This window comes from Sphaeramia orbicularis, chromosome 7, assembly GCF_902148855.1.
Source record: "Sphaeramia orbicularis chromosome 7, fSphaOr1.1, whole genome shotgun sequence".
NCBI lineage: Eukaryota > Metazoa > Chordata > Actinopteri > Kurtiformes > Apogonidae > Sphaeramia > Sphaeramia orbicularis.
The window spans coordinates 27,011,520-27,034,569 of record NC_043963.1 but is presented as its reverse complement, the minus strand read 5'-3'; the positions used below and the strand labels follow the sequence as shown (position 1 = coordinate 27,034,569).

Sequence of the window (23,050 nt, the reverse complement as noted above, 5' to 3'; positions counted from 1 at the left end):
TGAACTGGCAGGGCTGACATATAGAGACAAACAATCACTCTCACATTCACACCTACGGGCAATTTAGATTAACTCATTAACCTATCAGTGCATGTCTTTGGATGGTGGGAGGAAGCCGGAGTACCCGGAGAGAACCCACGCAGACACGGGGGAGAACATGCAAACTCCACTCCCATCGACTGATTTTTCATTTCCTCCTTAGAGAGTATATTTTGCTTTGTTGACCATTTTCCAAAAACAATCATGCATGCAAGACTTTCTCCCTTCCAGACAAATTTTTCAGGGATGAGAAACCTGCTGGAGCAATCTTATCAATTACTGTAAATGTTCATTATCTGTACCCTTCAGACCATTCATTTCCAAAGACTGGGTCATGACCCACAAGCAGGATGTGGGAGATTATTTGTGCTGTACGGCCAATAAATATTAATCTTTCAACAAGAAGCATTAGAGGTAAACAAGAGCCTGTGAACTAAGTCAGCTAAATGGATGTAAACTGTGTATATTGTTCTACTGATGAGAGGAAATAAAACAAGATAGCCCATTATGTCCTCCTAAATGCATTTTTATGGTATTTAATACAGTGTATATTTTCTATAACACAAAATGAGGCAGGTTTAAGATTCCTTCATGCCTACTGCAATAAGTGTCTACAACATCTCAGGCTAATGATTCAGTCTTTCTTTCTTTTTATTTTATTGAGCTGATTAAGAAAGTGAATTTTCCCCTTAGGATTAATAAAGTTCATCTATATTTGTATTTGTATAAGGTTGTAGAAATGGCAATATAAGCAAAGCAGGTCAGGAAAGTTAATTTATGCACGAATTTGCTCTTCTTACAATTTTTAGATGAATGAGCACACATTTTCAGATGTGTAGTCAGAAGGATGTGTCATTTTTAGAAACCGGGTCCCTAGGGGAAAAACATAAGCACTTGTTTCGTAAATTGTTGTTAGACTTTCATGTTAATCGGGTAAACCATGTTGACATAGTTCTTCATTGGTTTTACTACGAGACTTAAAAGTGGCTTCCCATGCCACACTGCTAATGCTGCTCTATTTTCTTTTCCTAAGCGGAGCATGTCTTACATTTTCCCTACACAATCTTCAAATGCGTGTTGCCTTCTTGATACATGACAGCAGCGATCAGAGCACAGAAATTATAACAGAACTGTCACAACAGCAACGTACAGGGAGCTAGCGAGCACGCTTCTATTCCCCGGGTAGACCTGTCAAAGTCAGAGTTTGACAAACAAAAAAAAAAAAGGGGCCGAGCTGCAGACCAAATGAAGAACGCCTGAGAGTGGGTTCTCCTCTACTGGAGTTCACTGGTGAGTTTTAAATGAGGACAGTTTGCTCTCTGCTGCAGAAATGCCTCAGAGCCAAATTACTGATTAGTGATGATTCTCAGAGCAGAGGGAGAGCGTTAGGTAATTTTCATAAGTCTGTAATAACTGTCAGAGCCATTTATCTGTTTCTTAAAATGCCTCATTTAGTGAATGAATACAATGAGTTATACATGTGAGTCTCAATGCGCTTCGTTTTTACTCATAAATATAATTATTATAAGAAAATGGTAGAAAAACACAACATCATTGGAGAGGAAAGTGATTTGTCTTGCCTTGCTTTTAAGTAATTGAGTTTAATGCTGCCTTTTATTAACTGCTCTTAGCTGTAGTGGGAATTATTAAGAGATATAATTCAGGAAAAAAATGAAACACATTGTACATTTATAATTCATGTGACAGACGATGACAGGTGTTGTCAAGTTTCTCTTGTTAATCTAGAATTCTACCCTCGAGGTATCTCACAGAAACATAGTCACTATTGTTTTTCCACATAATAAGATATGAAATCATTTTTTAATAAAGAAGTAGTCCTGTCAGTTCAGTTGAGGATCGAATCTGTATTCTTATTGCGAGAAGCTTCAAATAGTTTCTTATCACTGTGTCTTTTTTTTTTTGCTTTTGATCTTTCCACAAAGAACAGTCAGTTGGGATATACCTCCTTCCTTATTCATTAAGCTCTTTACAATGAAACAATGAAAAGATTAACAATGCAATGCATCAAAGACGGTCTTCAAAGGAAGTGCATTTTCCAGTTTTCTGGAGCTGTGCGCTGATGTAGATAACAAAGGGAAGTTGAGAGGAGAGAAATAAAGGCCTTAAACCTCTCCGGGGGAAACACCTCTCTGCCGCCACTATGTTCTGGCCAGATGCAATTTCCTGAGCACTGCACTCCTGTTTAAAGCAGAAGAGAAATTGCTCTATCAGAGTAGACACAGTGGAGAGCAGCGAGGAGGTGGTGGTGGTGGTGGTGGGGTTTGAGAAACAGCCCCGAACCCATGAGCAACATAAATTAGCCACTATATAAATTACCTAACGTTGCTCAAATTAGGAGAAAAAACAAAAAAGGTCAATAAGATGTATGTGTGGGTATTATAAGTGTGCACCATTCCCATCGCCAGCACACATATAAAACATATATGTATGCGGGCTATGTTCACATCAAGGTTATTATTGTTGATGAAAACTAACGAAATGACGAAAACTAGAATTGTAAAAACATTTTCGTTGACTGAAATAAATAAAAACTATAATCAAAAAAAAAAAAAAAACAATAACTAACTGAAAGTGTATTGTGTGTTTACAAAACTAACTAAAATATATAAAAGTTATGGATGAAATTCCCTTCATTTTCGTCTTTGTCAATGTTGGATTGATATTAAATTGATTTATTTCCCTCAAGATAGTTTATCTAGTGGCACCATATGATATTTAATGGTACTTCACTTCTTGTCACTTGTCGTTTAGGCGTCCTCTCATCTCCACTCTACCTGGAAACATGGAGACTAAAGTTGGGAGAAAGCAGCAGAGTCCTGTCTGGGATTTATTTGAATACGACGGAGAAGAAGAGAAAAGATATAAAGAAACTAAAACTAAGCATTTAGAAAATAACGAAAACTAATAAAAACTAGCAAACCTGCTCCAAAAATGAATTAAAACTAACTGAATTAGAGGGGAAAAAAAAGTCAAAACTAAATAAAACTAAACTATAATGAAAAATCCAAAACTATTATAATCTTGGTTCACATGTGTTTTTTTCATATTCAGAATTGTGATCACAGTCATGCTGTACCTAACTCCATCAAGAGAATGGGGTCAAGTATGGGTTTAGGAAAAGAGCACTCATTACCGCTTCCTCAACCCATAAAGACCCAGTGCTACTAATGTGGCAGTTCCAAAATAGTTTTTTCTGTATATTTAACTTTTCTTAAGTGATTTTTCACTATTTAGTATAATATTAAGAATAAATAGACTTTATTTGCCATTTGCACAGATACATCACAGTACAGGTACATTGGAATTCTTGTGCATTTCCCTGAGTCACAGAATCAAAAAAAGACATGAACAAAAACAACAAAACATAAACACAGCTAAAACATATAAAAACAGTTATTGCACAGACAGACACAAATACACACTTGTAAAATAGAGTACTGTGTCAGAAAATAAATAAAAAATAAAAGTACTAGGAGATAAAACAAGTTATTGCACACTTAATTAAGAGCACGGTATTAGTTAAGTTAAAGGTCTGTAAGAGTGTGAGGGATGTATTTATTTATTATTAGGATCCCCATTAACTAATGCAGGACATCAACTACTCTTCCTGGGGTCCTCCCTTTCCAAACAGACATACAGTATCCAAATGTGGGATGTGAGGGACTAGTGGAATGGGGTACTTCCTTCCCTCCTAAATGTCCTGTACCACTAGTCTAACTGTGGCTGGGAATAAGTCTGTGTTTTTTGTTTTTACAATAAAAATCTGGTATTTTTTTTCTATTTAATTCACTGATCATGTAGATATTCATAAAAGCTCAGATTAAAGTTTAGGGTTATTATATCAAAAACAGAGAAAACTGAAGAAAAAGTGTGTTTTTCCGCAAAATACATCACTAACTTAACATATACCAAGTGTCTCCATCCACAGTCATAGATCCAACTCCATGGGTTTTACTGGTGACTCATTGTTGTAGAAAATGATGGTGTTTCCATGGTAACTATGGAGCCTCTGACTGTCCAAATGGGTCATATCTGATGACCATGAAAAGATGACAAACTGTATTTTACACCAATTGTTGACATGGATTTATAGGATTAGTGATTCAACAGGTATTAAACATTTCATGCATATTGGTCAGTACAGTGGACAGCTATTCTACATCTGTTCTCAAATATATTAATGGGTTTTGTTGTTTTAGTTTGATATGAGTTAACTCAATGGACATCTATGCATCATCCCATACACTGACATTCATACCATTACTATAACTTTGCTGTTCTTCATAAACCTGATCTCCAGTGACATGTTTGAGTGTAAATCAATTGCTAATAAAAATTGCACATATAATAAAATGTGAGAAAACATCCGATTAGCTGCATTAAAAATGTTCTGATTTTGTATATCACTTTCTGATATTCAAAAATGAAACACATGGTGTCCAGCAGAGTGGACGTTTTTGGAACTCCACAAAAAATTATGTAGGTAGATTTGTTTCTTTATTGCTTTAACTATAAAAAAAAAATGTTTTCATTTAAAAAAATAAATCAATCAATTAAAAAAATTCACTTCAAAGAAAAAAGTGTTCAAATGCAATTTTTTGGATCGTAATTTTTTTTTTTTTTAATTTCAAACACTTTTTTTAGTTGAATTTTTTTTGTTTTGTTTAAGCAATAAAGAAAAAAATCTGCCTTCCTAAAAAAACAGGTTTATTAAAAAAATTAAAAAAAAATCAATTGCATTGTTTTTTTCATGCCTAAATAGGAATAAAAACACTCAGGAAAAAAATCTTGACTAAGGTTCTCATAATTCATGCATGAAAGGGTTAAACATTTAGATCAATAGATGGTTTGGGTCGACGGTGGATGTTTGGGTCTTTATGTGTTAAATATGAAGGTTTTCCTCAATTTGAAATTATACTAGTTTTTTTTTAATGATCAAATGTGCAATCGAACTTGAATATGTTGATTAAAAAAATGTCTCTTACCCTTAAATTACCTACTGACACACTATGCTATGTTGTGAACTGAATGAAAAGTTAATCACAAGTTAACATGAACACTTGTGACAGAGATAATTCACTAAAGCAGTAGCTGTAACTAAATAATGATGCAGCTGTTACGCACTTGATATATCTGCCATTTATTTTTGATGATGGCTCTGAGGCAAGGATGTCTCATTTTGTTAAACGCCTGTTGCTTTGACTCTTTTGTATGCATCACTAGTGGAAGAGACTAAGACACAAGAGGAGGAGCTACATTTGAGAATAGGACATGAATGAACTTTCTTAAACCTAACTCAATTGTTTAAATCCATACAAACAGTGACTGACGACAAAAATGATAATAATGTCTTAAAGTCAAAGTTTCTTTAACCCATAAAGACCCAAACATCCAGTGTCGACTAAAAACATCTACTGATCTAAACTGTTGATCCATTAATCTTATCAATACATGTAAATAATTGCTGTAAAATGCAGTTAATGGTCATCAGATATGACCCATTTGGACGTTCAGAGGCTCCGTAGTGAACATGGAAATACTGTCATCTTCTACAAAAATGATTCACCAGTAAAACCCATGGAAGTTGGATCAATGACAGTGAATGGGAATGCTTGGTTTATGTTCAGCTGATGGTATATTTCACTGAAAAAGTCACTTTTTCAGCAGTTTTCTCTATTTTTGATATAATAACCCTCAACTTTAATCTGAGCTTTTATGAACATCTACATAATCAGTAAATCAAATTTAGGAAAAAACATGATTTTCATTGAAAAAATGCAAAACACAGAGGGTAGTATGATAAATAAATGGTGATAAATCACTTTTTTAAAAAAAGTTAAATATAGAGAAAAAGTATTTTGGAACTGCCACAAAAGTCACACTGGGTCCTTATGGGTTAAAGATCTGATCCCCAGTCCTGTATAGCATCTATTCATCCTCAACAAACCCCTAAACCTGAGGACTTTTCCACTCTTTATACTGTTCACCTGACATCCAAAGGTTCCTTACTTCTTACAGTACCCTATAGAGTCAGTACAGTACACATCAGGCAGATTCTTGACAGCAATATGCCTTTACAGCCATCAATCACCTGTTTTTACATCTAGCTTTTCTAAAAAAAAAAAAAAAAGCTAAAATCTTTTAGTTTTTCTGAAGCCCAAAAACTATTATGAGGTACAGGGGGACTTATGATATATTGAAATGTTATATGGAATTTCTGACCATGAAACATGTATCCAGCGCAGCTCCAACAGTTCTGAAGAATCACTGCTCACTAAAATTTGTAATGTAAGACTTTGATCTCCTAATCTGATGTGCTTTCCTGTGAAGAGAAAACTTATTCTCACTGCAGCTTTCAAGTGTAGAAGACACAACGTGCTCTTAAACTAAGAGTAAAATAGACACATGAAAAAAAGAGACTAAACAGGATGATCTTTTTAAACTGCTTTATACTTGAGGAGACAAATCCTGGAGGATGCAATCCCCTTCAGTTTAGATAAGGCCTGAAGAGCGCTACACTAATGCCAGTATCTTGACAACATTTTATCTCATATCACATTATTATTTTCAGATTATATTGTGTAAATTCTCCTTGGAAATAAGCAGGTGAGATTACTGCAATAACTTTATTATACACACTTCTTTTGTTTTTGTGGTTTATTTTATTCACGTTCTCAGCTAAAACACAATGTTTCAGTGTTTTAATGTTGCTGAATATAAACTCAAAATAAGCACTAGATTACTAAACCATCTGAGGTATGTTTTCATCTCATTTTGTCTTGCCTTTTCTTTTAGAAAAGAATAAATACAATGACCTTTATTGTCATTATGCTCACACATTCAATGAAATTGCAGCTTAAAGTATGTATGTTGTTTTATTCTTGTTATGTCTTACATAGCATTTTCAGCTTATTAGGTCTTTTACATGGTTTTATGGTGTTAGACCTTTGACATCATTTATGTTATTACCCCACCTTCTGAAGGGGAGGCAAGGGTTATTGTTTTTGGTTCAGTTTGTTTGTTTGTTTGTTTGTTTGTTTGTTTCTTTCTTTCTTTCTTTCTTTCTTTCTTTCTTTCTTTCTTTCTTTGATAACACTCTAGCAGAAAAAATATTGGTGGAATTAATACCAAATTGTATATATATATTATGTATTATACATTGCCAGTGACCCAGAATAGATGTGATTACATTTTGGGAAAAGTAGGTCAAAGTTCCAATTTTTATGAATTTAAAAAAAAAAACAACAACAATTTGTTCCCATTTACTTAGAATGGGTGAAATTTCAAATGTAGCAGCAAAACTATTAGTTGAATTTTTACCATACTGGGTTTATAGATCACCAGTGACCCACAATAGATGTGGTTACATTTTGGGAAAAGTAGGTCAAAGTTAAAAATTTTTAGGAATTTTTTATTTTTTTTTTATTTTTTTCCCATTTGCTTATAATGGGTGAAATTTCACATGTCTGTAGCAGCAAAACTATTGGTTGAATTCATACCAAAACAGGTTTATAGATTGCCAGTGACCCACAATAGATATGGTTACATTTTGGGAAAAGTAGGTCAAAGTTAAAATTTTTTAGGAATTTTTTAAAATCTTTTTTTTTTAAATATTATATTTATTTCCAATGTCTATAAAAACATCAAGTTTGTTTCAATTTACTTCAAACTTGGTACATATATAGAGGCAATTGATCTGCTGACATCAGCACACACATAGACATGATGACATCAGCTGGATCGATGCCAAAATAAGCTACAATACATGTGAGGGGTGGGGTTTGTCGTGCCTGGGACCACTTATTTTCATCTTGTTACATCCTTGTTTTCATCTTTTCTGAACAATAAAAAATGACAAATAGTGGTCTGATTTTTGTTGTATGTGAATGTTAAAGACACCAGCCTTTACACTTAAAAAATAATGATCTGACATTTATTATGACAGTTACTAATATATTGATAAGCACATTTTTGATTGCATCTCCCAGCTGTTTTCTAATGTAGGTGGGTGCTCTAAACACTCATTCTGAATTTGACGACACTATAAATGAAACAAGATATTTTAGAGCTGCTACCAGTGGCATCCAATAATTTAGGTGATCTGGGCTAATCTTGCCGCTTCACTGCCTCCAACTGCATGGGGAGAAATAAAATAGCATCCTGCAGCTTCCCCCTCACTGGGTTAGTAGGAAAAATAGTAAAATTGCCCATAAGCAGAAATATCACTTCAAAGCTACTTCAGTGCAGCTGCTACATTAAGTGGCGGTGTGTAGAGCCCCTCTTTGGTGTCAGTGTGAGTAACCGTTCCCCTGCCATAAATAAATCTCTTAGTCCAACGCACACACAAGCTTCATCTCAGTCAAATCTCCTGGTTAAATAGGAGTTCCAACAAACCTTACGATGCTGTGCAGCTCACACTTGACACAGCAACATGTAACTGAGAACTGCTGATGACTGGGCAACTTCTTCCACCAAGGGAGATGTGAGAAGCTGCTTGCAAAAAATACCATTAAATTTAATTCAGTCCATCCAGTGTGGTTACTGTGTAGAATGATAAATGTTTAGCTCCAAATTAAAAATCACATCTGATGCCAGGGAATATTGGCAACAGTTTCTGGGTGTGCCAGCAGCAACAGCAGGGTTTTATTGGCAATGAAGCTACAGTCAGCGAGACAACAGCTCTACTCTTAACTGCAGGGAAACTTGAGCATCAATGAGCTGCACATATATAATATATTTACATTAAACACTTTTTTTCGTGACTGGCTTCACTACATTTTCTAAATCTCCTCTTTTAAAGTGTTTTATTTCAGAAGACACTCCTCAACATTGTCAACCCTCCCCCTCTTTTTTTTTGTTTTTTAAGTGGAAAATGATAGCTACAAAAAGATGAAACGGCAGTAAACATTTATAGAGCTATGGGGATTCAACTAGAGGAATGAGAAGCACAGAACCGTGTTTGATCATGGCTTTCAGCAGTTTTGTAACACATTTTATACACCAAGAGATGCAGGTCCTCCCACATATTGTTACCACAAAGTAAGAAACAAAAGATGAATCAATCAAAAACCTGCAAATGCTTCTGAGTACGCATGCAAAAATGAAAGCTGGGAAGACCTACATGACCCCAATTTTTAACCACAGAAAACCTGGATCCAAAACAGGAGTGTCTGTGGAAAAAACACACAACATGTGTCCTCAGGTCAGAAGACAACAGGCCTTTTCCCACTCAGAGGTTTACTCTGTTTTTGCTGTGGGGGTTCATGATTCTTTAACCTGCTATAAATAGATAATAGGTTGATTTCTACAGCGTGTGTTAAGTGAGCACTATCATGTCTGTCACTGTGGGTTTTATATCCAGCCTTAATTTTCAATGTGGTTGAATAAGGACACCTTAACCCAAGGGTGTTAAACTCATGTTAGTTCAGGGGACACATACAGCCCGATATGACCTGCAGTAGGCCGGATCATTAAAATAATAACATAATAATACATAAATAATATCAGTTCCAAAATTTGTATGTCTAATTTCTATGTTTTAGAGTGAAAAAAGTAAGATTATATGATCAAAATTTCTACATCTACAAACTATCTTTTAAAAAAATATGGAAGAACATGAACCATGACCAAAATGAAATTTATTAAGAAAAAAAGTGCAGTTTTAACAATTTATGCCATTATTTGGCCACAGCTTCTCATTTTAACATGTTCATTACAACGTACAAACGCACAAAACATTTAATAACAGACAGAATATTGGTAAAATTACTCTTAATTCTCTTAAGACGTTTCAGATTGTTCATATTTGTTCAGGTTTTTCACATTTTTTGTAAAAGGCTAGTCTGTTAAATGTTAACATTTTTGTGTAATTTTACTTTTTTTACACTATAACAAAGAGAAAAATATGTGGTTTTCGTTGTTTATACTTTATTATGATAGTATTTTACTGGTCTGACCACTTTAGATGGAATTGAATTAAATTTATTTTGACATCCTTGATTGTTAATATCTTCGGTGTAATTTTGTATTTCACTAATTCATCCTGGGGGCCGGATTGGACCCTTTGGCGGGCTGATTTTGGCCCCCGAGCTGCATGTTTGACACCCCTGCCTTAACCCATAAGGACCCAAAGAGCTGCCGACAACCAAAACCATCCACTGATCAAAAATATGTAATACCTGTCGAGTTACTAATCCTGTCAATCCATGTAAATAATTGGTGTAAAATACAGTTTATCGTCTTTTTATGGTCATCAGATGTGACCCATTTGGACGTTCACGGGCTCCATAGTTACCGTGGAAACACTGTCATCTTCTACAACATTGATTCACCAGTAAAACCCATGGAGTTTAACAGTTACAGTGAATGGAGATGGATGTTTATATTCAGTTAATGATAGATTTAGCTGAAAAAGTCATTTTTTCTTCAGTTTTCTCTGTTTTTGATATAATAACCCTCAACTTTAATTTGAGGTGTTTATATCATCTACATGATTAGTGAATTATAAATATTTGATTTTCACTGATAAAAAGCCAAATACAGAGGGTAATATCACAATTAATGGTGATAAATCACTTAACTTATATTTTTTGTTTTTTTATGTGGATATTTGTTATGAATTTTGATAAGTATATTACTGCTAAGAAATGGACAGTTTATTTTTTTGTGCATTATTGCTATGGAACAGATAGTTTACTTATTTTTGATATGTGTATTGTTGTTATGAAATAGACAGAGTTTATTTTTGTTCTTGATATGTGCACTATTACTACTACGAAAAGGACCGAGTTTACTTTAATGTGAAATGCTGCAGCAAATTGGACAATGTATCCTTGATATGTACAGCAGTTTTGTGTTTTGTGTAGGAATTTAGGGAAGGTTGAAGGATGGGGTAAGGGGGCAGGAGATTATAAATTAAACTTTATCCCGTTCCTTTTCGAATGTTGGACTTTCTTTTATATAATCCTTTTGTTCTTTGGTTTTAATGCAAATTCGAAGCAAATAAACAAACAAACAAACAAACCCTTTATCGGGCAATGGACCATTTTTGGTCATTTCCACACACATTTAAGACGGTGATATCATCAGTTACAGTGAGGACAGCGAGTCAACAGGTCCAATGTGGTCTCCAGGGTCTGTAAGGTCCACCTCTGCATGAACAGTGAGTGTACCTGCTTTGTTAGGTACCATGAAGTAATGGTACTAATGTAAGGAATGATGTTCAAAGGGCTAATGTGGATGTGGACAGGGGTCTGGATCAGCACTTATGTTGGTCTAATGTTCTAAAAGTGATGTTCAAATGTTCTAAAACACCTTACATGTGTTTTTTTTTGTTTGTTTTGTTTTTGTAATTTTTGTATTTACTTCTTGTATTTTCTTTTTTTTTGTCAGTTATGGCTAAGGAACCAAATACGGTAACTTCTTTGACCTCGATTTTCTACATGACAATAAAAAATTTTGAAAAATGTCACAAAAGCAATGAAATCTTGTTAGATCCTCCAATAACACACTAAGGTTGAAATTTTGAATTTCAGAGTATATCTATGAGTGCCCTATAAAGGGTTAAAAAAAAGGTTAAAATAGAGAAAAATACATTTGGGAACTGCCACAAAAGTAGCTCTGGGTCTTTATAGGTTACAATAGGACTTACCACTTTGAAGTCCTCCGGTCTGCACTCAGTGCCGTGGAAATGACAGGACAGCAGCATGTCGTTGATGTCGTGGCCGGTGCGGTCGTAGAATTCACGCATGTTAAATGGTCGTGGCTTGAAATTGTGGAAGTCAGCTTTGACCTTCAGGCTTTCCAGAACACTCTCCTCCACAAGATGCACGTCTCTAATCTCATATCTGGACAGGCGGAGGCAGAAAGTAAGGGAGAGGTCAGAGAAATATTTCTAAATGTTTTATGCCCTTTGGTTTAGTGCGGATTAATGAATTTCCTTAAACACTAAATCACATTAATCACCGCACAGCCTCATAAAAAATGGATTTTAGTCTTTATCAGTGAACCTTTGCACCATTCACCCTCAGCTAAAAATAACACAGGCCAGAATATATCAAAAGGGACAGGAACCAGCAAGTAAATGTGTACATGACAGTTTCTCTGTGGCGCTTGTGTGCTCAGATCTGATATCACCAGCAGAGTGTAACGCTTTATTGTAGAGTATGTAATAAAGTTCAGACATGAGTTGTACAGATCTATAAAGCCAGTCGTCCATTCACTGTCACTGCAGCACCTCCAGGCTACACATTTGCCCGACTGACTCGACTCTGACTTATCTGGCTTCAAACACTGACAAAAAAATGTGTTTATGTTTATGTTGATTGGACTGAGAAGGCCCTGAAAGCATCTGATATGGCTTCTCCTACTGACTGATTATCCACTTTGAAAGCAAGCTTCAACTAAATGTCAAAGCAAGCAAATAAATAAATAAAGAAAATTGAATTTCTAAAGCGGCTTGTAAAACAAACTTCTGCGCAGGATGCACTTAGAGGTAGAAAATTAAAGGCCTGACAGAGGTAGCAGAAGAGGAATTGTGGGATGGTTTTTTTTTGGCTTAACCGTGTTACCTTTAACTTTTGGCAAATTCAATAAGTCAGTTCAATATTCTTCCTCAATGTCCCTTTGTTTTGTCCTTGTTTTGCATGAGTATTTGATTTTCTAACTGAGGTTTTTATGTTTTAGATATGTTATCACCTGCCTTTCTTGATATTTTAGAATGACCATCACAAATTCGTTTTCACATCTAACATCTGAAAATACACTGTTGCCTATAAAGTTGGCTTTTTCCTCTTTTCAAGAAGTCAGATTATGACATTACGATTTATTCTTGATAGATAAAGTGTAACTGGGACTCAGTATGTAATCACTGTGCCTGATCAAAGGTGATTACTGATATGTATAAATAGGACTAAAAGGAGAAATGTGTCTAAAAATGGATGCTTCTATGAATCTGGTCCCTAAAAACAGGACATGGGATGATGTAGACTAACGTTATGAAGCAAGTTTTGAAGCACTTTGGGTCTATTTTAAAAATAAATTCTTACTGAGATAAAAGAAAAAACTATTTTTCAGATAAAACACTTTTTTTTACATTATATTTTATACAAAAATCTGTATGTAACGCAACCAAAAGGACACGAAGATTACACACTACTATTTTTTTTTTTTAATATCTGTTCTCTCACAGGTACATTTTGGAAATTGAACTAATTATGCAAGACATAGTGTTTCACAAAAATGACTGCTGTTGCAAAATCCTTTGTGATTTATATGTGTTTAAATGGGCAGGTTCTGCATGTAACGTGAGTGGACACCATGGGTTAAGCACAAAACCTGGAGTGAGACTGAGATTCATGAAAAACCCACATGTCTGGATTAGAAAAACCCCTAGGATTATCAAATTTAACACAGTGTCTTTATTTATAGTGTCATATAATACCATTTACAGCGATGTTTTTAAAATACAATGCACTGACATCTAGGTAGCTTTTCCTGTCCCAATTTTGGTTCTATTTTTGGCCCCAGCATTTTACTAAAAATTTATTAATTTTGGGATGGCTCAGAGCAAGAGTATATATATTTATTTTTTTAGTTTATCTGAGGTCATCATTAGGTACATCCTGGGGAAATATGTCTAAATTTCTCTTTTGTTATTGGGTCTAAAAAGCCAGGTACTAAAATGTACCTAGTTTCATAGAAGCACCCAAATAAAATACTAAATACTAAAATACTTTATGAAGTTTCCCTTGGCGAAGCAAATTTGTTCAGCACCAAAAGGCAGCCAGACTACCATTCTGCTGTTAGGATGCTGGACAAGACAAGTTAAAAAAATAAAAAAAATAATAAAAAATCCAACTGTATTGAAAACACTGTAGTTTAAAACCCATTTATTTTGTGTTGATGATTTGATACGTAATTGTTTTGAGCTCACTTCCACTAACTCTATGAACCAGTTAGCTGAAAGACATAAATGAAATCATTCATTCTCAAAAGACGACGATTACATATGTAATTGTGGGTTTTATAAATTATGATGCCCATTCATCACTAATGTCTGACGCCTTATTTATAGCATGACTGTCACATTTACATTTCATTTGTAGCTGCAGCTGTGTTCCTTATTTGAGAATAAAGACCAAGCAACCCACATCACGCACAACATTATCAGTGTTACTGGGAAATTTCCGTTCAGTTAATGGAGCCCACAAGAATCTGACCATGCTGCCTGTATTAAAAGAGAGCAGAATAGCTGTAAATGCACCAGCTCTCTACCCTCGCTGTGATCTCCCACTGTGCTATTATTAAAAATGTCACCATTTTAATGGACTCACCAAAGAGCAGATTGCTGGGATTTTTTCAGAAGACTGCCTAAAATGAAAGGCCTTTTAGAAATTTCTCAGATGAATGTGGCTGGTTTTATATGAATGTGGTCTTTCATTGATCCATTGTATAACACACTGTTAACGCACCCTTGTGTTTTCAGAAATGCCCTGCATAGAAATGAAAAGGGCTGTTTTTATTTAACCCGACCCTCCTACAGTCATCTGTACACTATACATATATTTAGCTAAAATATAGTCATGATGAGACACAGCACTGCTTTTTCTTCCTTTTTCATCACGGCGAATGGTTTTAAAAGGCATATAAGGGGTGAAAAAATCAATGTTAATATATAATTATCTAGAAAAGTCATTAACAGTGTAGTAATTAAAGAAGAGCAGTACAACTACACTCTGCAGTAACATTACAGTTTTAGCCAATATTTCATTATAAGCAGCAGAAACATCACATTAATTCATTTTTATCAGCCTTACTACAAAAGGTCAGTAGTTGAATACTCCTACGATGGTACCTATCAAAACAGAAGACATAAAAACATAGAGTAAATGTGAAGGATAATCTTACAAAACAGCTACCCCGAACTCACACTCACAGTTTATAGCTGATCTATACACCAAGAGCTGATTTATTAAGTCTGAATAAAGTCATTACAGTGTTGTGTAGTTGGTGGTTTAACAGAGTTTTACATCGACGTATAGCCCGAACTGAAATCATCCAAACACTAAATCGATTAAAACTATGCCAAATTAGATTTAAAATTAGTTAATAGATTTTTTTCAGTGATTAAAAATCAGCCTGGCTCCACTATGGCAGTGGTGAGAGGATATTTTTTTCCCGAGCAGCCAGTGTTTTTGTTTGATTGAAAGAACTTAATTGAAGAGAGGCATTTTGTCCCTGTTGTTTGTGTAGTGGACAAACCTGCCAAGAAGGCACTTATGAGATAAAAATCCCATAAGCACTAGCTGCTGGGATCAGCAGAGGCTAACACTTCAGCATGTGTGCAGTCTAGGCTAAATATCATGCCACAAGACATTTCTCAGACCAGTGACTCCAAACATGAGAAAGAGACGGAGAACATCTTTAAATGGATTTCATGCCACAAGCATTTTCATTTTTGGCCAGGGGTAAAACAGCTAAATGTGCTGCTGCATCGTCTCTCTACCTTGCCAAGGGAGACAGGATAATGAGCACTAAACCTACTTCAGAGTGTAACAGTTGAGTAACAGTAGAGATGAGTACACGGAGAGGGAAAAAAAAGGGATATAACCCCCTTAACGCTATGTTCTCCAGCTCTGAAAAGTCTGTCTTGTGGAAAAACTGACTGAAATGTGCGGGATTAGGAAATGTATTTGCAGAAATCTAGAGGCAAGTGCTGATTATCAGTCACACCAGCGTCACAGGGAAAAAAGCTATTTTAGTGATGAGGCTGGAATCTTCATTAAAGATTTAGGGTAGACGTTGGCTAAATATCCACATGAAAGTAAAGTCATGAGAGGCCTTTGTGCTGAGTCCTGTCCTCGATCTCTGTAACTGACAGCCTGTCAGAGCTTCACATCATTTCAGCTCCAGTATTTACATATCTCTTTAATCTCTTTGAAATCTCAGATGACACATAGTGGTCATTAATTACTCCTCCTAAAATGTCCAGAATTAAATGTCCTGCTTTACACAGTCTAGTCTGTGATTGTGCATTACCACTGTGAAAATAATAAAATCACAGAAATAGAAACATGTTTACCATCACAGCTTTCAAAACCAGCACTAGTTACAGACTCTGCTTGACATCTTCCTTCTCTAACCCCCTTTGCTGCTGTGACAACTTGTGCATGATCTTAATCACTCTGAATGTTATGGTTTTCCTTCAATGCTGTTTCAGAACGGTAAGAGAACTCTGTCAGAGCACAGAAGCAAGTAAATTAATTTGGAGCTCTGGTATGTTTTTTTGAGTTCTGTTCAGATGTCACTCACATGAAGATTTAAAGGTATGAATTACACCTGGAGCAGCTGGCATTTCACTTGTAATCACATTAAAGAGGCATGAAGCTGCACTGCTTTCCTCCAGAGCATAGAGCACAGGCTGCTGCCAGCTCAGGTATCCAGCACCTTCAACAGCAGGCAACCAAGAAGGCTGCTGGAGTTTTATGATTATATGATTATAATGCCTCAGTTAATTCAAGGTTGACAAGTCTTCTCTCTAGGCGCTGCATGATTCAACAAGGTAGGAGCTATTAGAGCTTGTGGGATACGCATTTGCAACATGAAACTCGTTTAGAAATGTGTAAACAGGGTGGAAAGGTGTGGAGCGTTGCTGTAAATCAAGAAAATGATATTCATATTAAATAGAAATATAAAATCTAACCAGGTAAACATTAACCTGGGGCTCAGTGAGCAATTATGAGGAAAAGTTAAAATAAAAGCTTGATTTTGCACACTTAAATGTGGTGAACAGTACCTCTGGTTGAGCAGGGCCAGCAGCTCCCCTGCGTGGTACAGGTCATTGCGAGTCACTCGACTGAAGCGAAATGCATTCAGGTTACAAAAAGTGACCGCGGGGAATGTCATGATCGGGGTCGAGACTTCATCCAATTTGGTGACGTGCGGGTACTCAAGGTAGAAGTGGATCCTGTCCACGCACACGTACAACAAGAAGGTCAGAGAGCCCAGAAAAAACACGACCCACAGGCAACGTTTGATGCAGAACCGCTCGTACGTGAAGATGTGAGACATTCCATGCAGGGTCGAGCTGTGCGCAAAAACTTCCAAGGGTGGAGGTTGGTTTGAGTCCATTTCTTCGGTTTCTACTTTCAGATCCATTTTCGCCGTGGAATAAGCACGACCTGAATGCCAGAGTCAGTCAACAGATGCTGAAACACTTGGTGTTTAGTGAAGCGGACAGTGCATTCATTCACCTGTGGCATAAACTGTCATTATCCATCCGACCAGGTGCAAACATGTAGATAACCACCTCTGAACTTGGTGCGGTTCGGCAGCCATCCCTCATGCAAACAAATGAGAAAACATTTAGAGCAGCAGCCGCTCCTCCGAAAAAAGTCAGGCGAGCAGTAACTGTGGCTTATGCATTTCAGAAAAGACTCAAAAGCATGTGTGACCAGATGCCAAAACGCAGGAGCGCATCACAACAACATTTCAGCTGAGGTGTTTTCCTGGCTTCTCGGAGGTGTCCATATGCATTAAAGCAAAAAAAAAAAAAAAACAGAAATGTTGACTAATGTGCTGGTTGATTCTTAGTCCAGTGAAGCCCGCATCATTCCCACATACCAACAAGAGGAAACCCGGAGACCAAAAAGAAAAACAAATCCTCCTGACACTTCACCTAATTCATTAAGAGTTCCTCCCCAGCTCCGCTACCTTCACGTCCCTTTAGATTTCAAGCCGAGGTAAATACTCGGGTCAGGAGATGTTTTTCTGTGTCAAAACGTGTTCAGGAGTCTGACTGCTGGTTATCTGGTCGGTGGATGAGTCGTGAGCTTTTTTCCCAGCTCTTGTTTTGACTGTCTGGAAGCAGCAGCAGCAGCAGCAGCAGCAGCAGCAGTAGAGGTGGATGTGGATGTGGACTGGACTGACGCTCTGCTTCACCTGAGAGCTCTGGATTAGTTTTTAGTCTCTTCCTTTTACAAGACCGCAGCCCGCACAGTATGCATGTCAATAAAGGAGGAGTGTGTGGACTATTTCTCTAGGGAATTGTAGTGTGGTCTCTGTTAAACAATAGCCCACCGTTTCCCTATTCTTCAAAGTCCTGCTTCATTGACAAAATCTGGAGGTTTAATCATGCATTGTTATGATTTATCCCTGCAAACAGAAAATATGTGTTTAACTCACAAAAAGACTATGCAGATTCATCTTGTGACACCGTATGTAAGGGTGGAAATACTAGTGTATGTCATTAAAGAATAATGTGCAGATGTTGTTGTCTATTCTCTTTAAGTTTCACAATTAAACTCTCAAAAACAGCACAACTAAGTAAGGTGAATGTTTTGTTTTTAACAGCTCTGCTCTGTAAAAACAAATTCATCACCTCAGCCAAAAACGGAAAATAATGATATGTGCCGTGTTAAGATTGGTCCATAAATAAACAATGACATTTAGTCCCCTGCTGGATAGAGGAGTGAAAAATGCATCTAGCTGTGCAACAACGCTGAATCGAGCTTTGTTATTATACAAAATATTTATTATGCGTCCTACAAGATGCATTACTCACCCGAAATGCATCAGCATGAAAAAAAATCGACATAAATGTCCACTCATCGCTGTGCTTATGGGCATCTTAAATCTTAAATGAACAGCTGAAAGTAAGGCACAAATGAATGTTAAATATGATGTGTTTATTAGGCTTAAGCAAAACATTCCAAAAGGCGCAGGCGATGCTTTTTAGACATCCAGTGATATTAAGATAAATTATATTTCTCTCACCCGGAGGGCAATTATCACAGACAGCAGAAATTCTTTTATATTGTCAGATCTAAAGATAAGTCTGACACTTGAATGCACAGCTGTAGCAGAAAACCCGGGTTTGACGCATGACAGTGGATCACAATGAGTATTTTGTTTATGTTTAGTGAAGAAAACCCAGAGAAATTGAGAAATTATGCAACTGTCACTTAGAGAGAAATATTCACTTAACCCTTTCATGCATGAATTATGAGAACCTTAATCAAGATTTTTTTTCCCGAGTGTTTTTATTCCTCTTTGGGCATTTTTTTTATGAAGCTATTTTAAGTAGAGTTGCAAAAACGTCCACTAAACTGGACACCAAAGAAAGTATTTACTGGTATACTGTGTGAAAACTATGAAATAAGAATATTTTATTGCTATTAATCTGATATTTTCTCACATTTTAACAAACTCTAATACAAATCATTACTCTCTTCATGGAGATAATATGCTAAAAAAAAAAAAAAAAAACTAAAAAAAAAAACTTTCTGTTGTTAATTACAGTCTGATAATCGTAACAAGCAATTGATTTACACTCAAACATGTTAGTGCAGATCAGGTTTATCAAGAACAACAAAGAAAGTTCCAGTAATGTTATCAGTTGTAGTATATGGGGTGATGCATGTGTTGGCAGACATGAAACTAAAACAAAATCCATGAATATACAAGAGATCAGCTGTAGAATAATTGTCCACTGTAGTGACCACTATGCATGAAAGGGTTAATCGATAGCTTCAGCTGAAATATTCATAATGGCTTACAGTATTTTAAACACATTAACAAAACACACTAAATGACATGCATATGAGTGGTTTGGAAGAGCTTAAGAAGAGTCTGAGAGGTGTTTGAGACAAGTGTGAGGTGGTGCAGAAGCTGATTTTGTCCTATTTGAGGTGACGGGCTGAGGCTGCTGTCCATGGTGCTGATGGATGTGCAGTTCCTCTCCGGTCCTGCAGGGGGAGGCAGAGTGCAGCCGCTGCTACAGTTTAATAAGCAGAAGGATGGAACATGTGAACAGCGGTGAAAAAACATGGCGATGCCTGTTGGAGCAGCGCGTCTCTGTCGCTTGGCAGGACGGACTGTGACCTCCCTGTCCGCCAGACACAGACGGAGTGTGAGCCTGCCACAGAGGAGGAGTTACGCGTCCACCTCTGCTCGGAATTGTGAGTAAAATATTAAAAGAAACTTAAAGAAAGTACCAGCGTTAGAGGCTCAGAGGTCACTGACATTAGCAGCTAGTGACAGCTAATGACTAATGTTTGTTATTGTTCTGGACTTTTCCTCTGATACTGACCGGGAATAAACATTTCCTGTGGCTAAAACTGGGAAATTTTCACAGACATGCAACTAGAGGGAAGTAAATCCAGTCCTTATAGGTGAATACGGTTATCTGATTTATGAGAACAGAGGGTCTTTGTTACTAAGTCCTGTGTTTTTTGTCCTAACATGAGCTTAGCTAACAGTGTACAGTGGCTACAACACATTATAATCTACATTTCCAGGTTATTTCTTACATTGGCCAGTTTTCTTCACAACTACTTTTCTTCTACAGTTTACGGTCTGTCTTATGCTATTTAACCCTTTCATGCATGAATTGTGAGAACCTTAGTCAAGATTTTTTTTCTTCAGTGTTTTTATTCCTCCTTAAGCATGAAAAAACCCCCAATGCGATCGAGTTTTTTTTTTTCTATGGAGTTACAAAAATATCCATGCATTTAATTTTTGAAATAAAGAAACGTGTTTAAAACCCAATATCAGAAAGTGATATGTAAACAATGAAAACAAATTTTTTTTAATGCTGCTAATCTGATGTCTTCTCACATTTTAACATATTCTAATGCGAGTAATTACTCACTTCATGGAGATAATATGCAAAAAAAAAAAAACCTTCTTGTCTAACAAATAACAATTGATTGACACTTAAACATGTTACTGCAGATCAGGTTTATCAAGAACAGAAAAGTTACAGTAATGGTATGAATGTCAGTGTATGGGATGGTGCGTAAAACCCATGAATATACAAGAGAACAGCTGGAGAATAACTGTCCACTGTAGTGACCACTATGCATGAAAGGGTTAATGTTAATGCTAATTGCTTTTGTGCAAGCAAGCATCACATAATAAACAAATACACAAACCTATAAATTATCCTAAAATCTGTTGAAAGACTCCAAAATTTGGCCTGTTGTGAGGAAAAGTAGTCTTACAATTATAGGTCTTCTACAATGGCCTTGACCTTTCTTTCATATAGTGAGTTCTTTAGTCCTTCAGCCACACCCACCCACTTGTTTTCACTGATACACACATGAATTTCCATTATTAACAATGGTTTAATTCAGTTTAGGTGCACAAGCTTCAGAATTTTGTCTGTTTTACACAATGCATGTTATTACATCAAAATTTCAGCCCTATATCTATTTATTATTATAATGACTCTTTTCTAGAGTCCACTGGTAGTGGATTGTTAAAGGTTGATGTAGGCTGAAATATAGTTAGAAAAGCCCAGGATTAAATGGCCAATATCCCTCCTGTCCTGTTCCCCCCTAATTTTGATAGTGTGGCACAAATTTGAGCTATTATTTTATATTCTAAATCAGGATTTCCACTTTAGAAGCTTAATAGTACTGAGTACCAGTACTAGTCTAGCCCTAATATCCCTTACATTCATCAAACGCAAGGTTTTATGAGGCATCTGTAATCTCACATAGCCAGATTTCCACACTTTGCCACCAGTGTTCCAGTATTGTAGGATGGTCTAACATTTTGTACTGTTATCCTGGGTGAAATTTATTTGAGTTGTTTGGCTACCTCTTGGGCAGTGAGTGTAGGATGCTTTGGCAGTGTGTGTGTATGTTTTGTGGTACTGGAATCATTAAAACCATACTAAAGGAGACGGCACATAAAACAATGTGTGTCTTTGTCAAAACTTGCCATTTTCAGGGTATATTTGCAGCTCGGAGGTTGTTCTTTCGTATAGCGAGTTGGACTTTCAAAATGAGAACACACAGATAGCTGAAGGAAGGGAAATGACAGTCGTACCATACACAACAGAAAATTTGACCTTTAATTCTGGAGAGTGTTTCCAGCCAAACAGACTCAGGGATTGTCTCTTCTCAGCGTTATTCAGACCAATGTAGTCACTGACTTCACAAGCCAGATTCTGAGATTTCAACAGACATTAGTGAAGCTTACACGCTATCATTAATACTAAATTCCTGCTGTGTTTGTTTTTAGATCTGCAGTTCAGGCTGGATGAGAGGACAGCTCACAGTAGTCTGGACCTCTTTAAGAAAGACACTGGTGTCATCTACCGGATACTGGGTCTGGACCCCAGCCATGTGCAAGACAACCCACAGCGTTTCAAAGACTGGGCTGTTGTGTTTGGTGATGAAAAGATCAGCAGTGGGCGACACTACTGGGAGGTGACAGTTAAAAAGTCCCAGGAGTTTCGTCTGGGCGTGGCCGAGGCGCTGATGTGTAGGGATGAATGTGTGGGAACCAACAGCTCCTCCTGGGTGTTTGGCTATTCTCAGCGCAAGTGGTTCGCCATGACCAACAAGAAGATCGTTCCTGTGACACTGGTGGGGAAGCCAGACCGTGTAGGCATCCTGGTTGACTACGAAATGGGCCTTGTGGGTCTGGTGGACGTCGAGAAAGGCAAGATCATTCACACCATCAGGACCCAGTTTAAGGTCCCCCTCTGTCCCGCATTTGGACTCTGGGATGGGGAGCTCCTCACTCACACTGGCCTTGAAGAGCCTGAAGGCCTGCAGTGAAGCAGGTCGATTGTAATAACAGAGAAAAGCTCCAGGGATGTATTTGTTACTATGGCAACACTTTTCAGCCCTATATTTAATCACAGTGCAGGACAGAAAGCAATATCTTGTTGGGAATCATTTGCAATTTAATTACAGGTGATTGTTAGTTCTCTGTGGTCCAGTGAAATCAGTGTCATGACTCTTAACAATGCAAGTTCATACATTATGTATGTCAATCCACCTCAGGTTGCTTCATCACAGGCAAGTTTTTTCTTGTGTACCACATGTAGTACCTCTCAGTCTAACTCATGTGAAAATGAACTGTTCTCTGCTTTCATGTTCTGGCATCGTCAACACATAACGGCTCTCAAATGTTTTTTTGAGTCTCATGTTCATATTGAATGTTGTTTAATAAAATAATCTCACTGAAGCAGTCA

The 23,050-nt window shown here is 36.7% G+C and overlaps 2 protein-coding genes across 2 annotated transcripts in view; one reads left to right on the top strand and one right to left on the bottom strand.

Moving 5' to 3' along the window:
* LOC115422656 (acid-sensing ion channel 1-like) overlaps positions 1-18,083 on the bottom strand; it is a 51,896-nt gene extending 33,813 nt beyond the window's left edge. The window contains exons 1-2 of the mRNA XM_030139099.1: positions 16,856-18,083; positions 11,711-11,906 (exon numbers count right to left, since the gene is read on the bottom strand). Coding sequence (XP_029994959.1) covers positions 11,711-11,906; positions 16,856-17,217 — 558 coding nt within the window. The 5' untranslated portion in view covers positions 17,218-18,083. The remainder of the gene's footprint in view (positions 1-11,710; positions 11,907-16,855) is intronic.
* Positions 18,084-19,854: 1,771 nt separating this feature from the next.
* Positions 19,855-23,043, top strand: spryd4 (SPRY domain containing 4). The gene is made up of 2 exons (XM_030139100.1): positions 19,855-20,018; positions 22,090-23,043. The coding sequence occupies exons 1-2, from the start codon at positions 19,886-19,888 to the stop codon at positions 22,629-22,631; spliced, it is 675 nt and encodes a 224-aa protein (XP_029994960.1). The 5' UTR covers positions 19,855-19,885; the 3' UTR covers positions 22,632-23,043.
* The last annotated feature ends 7 nt before the right edge of the window (positions 23,044-23,050 follow it).

What these genes read in the sequence shown, in the direction of transcription:
- spryd4 (XM_030139100.1), top strand. Translation starts at nt 19,886, where the DNA reads ATGGCGATGCCTGTTGGAGCAGCGCGTCTCTGTCGCTTGGCAGGACGG. An exon ending in GTCCACCTCTGCTCGGAATT is followed by an intron (nt 20,019 to 22,089) that starts GTGAGTAAAATA and finishes GTTTGTTTTTAG; the next exon opens with ATCTGCAGTTCAGGCTGGAT.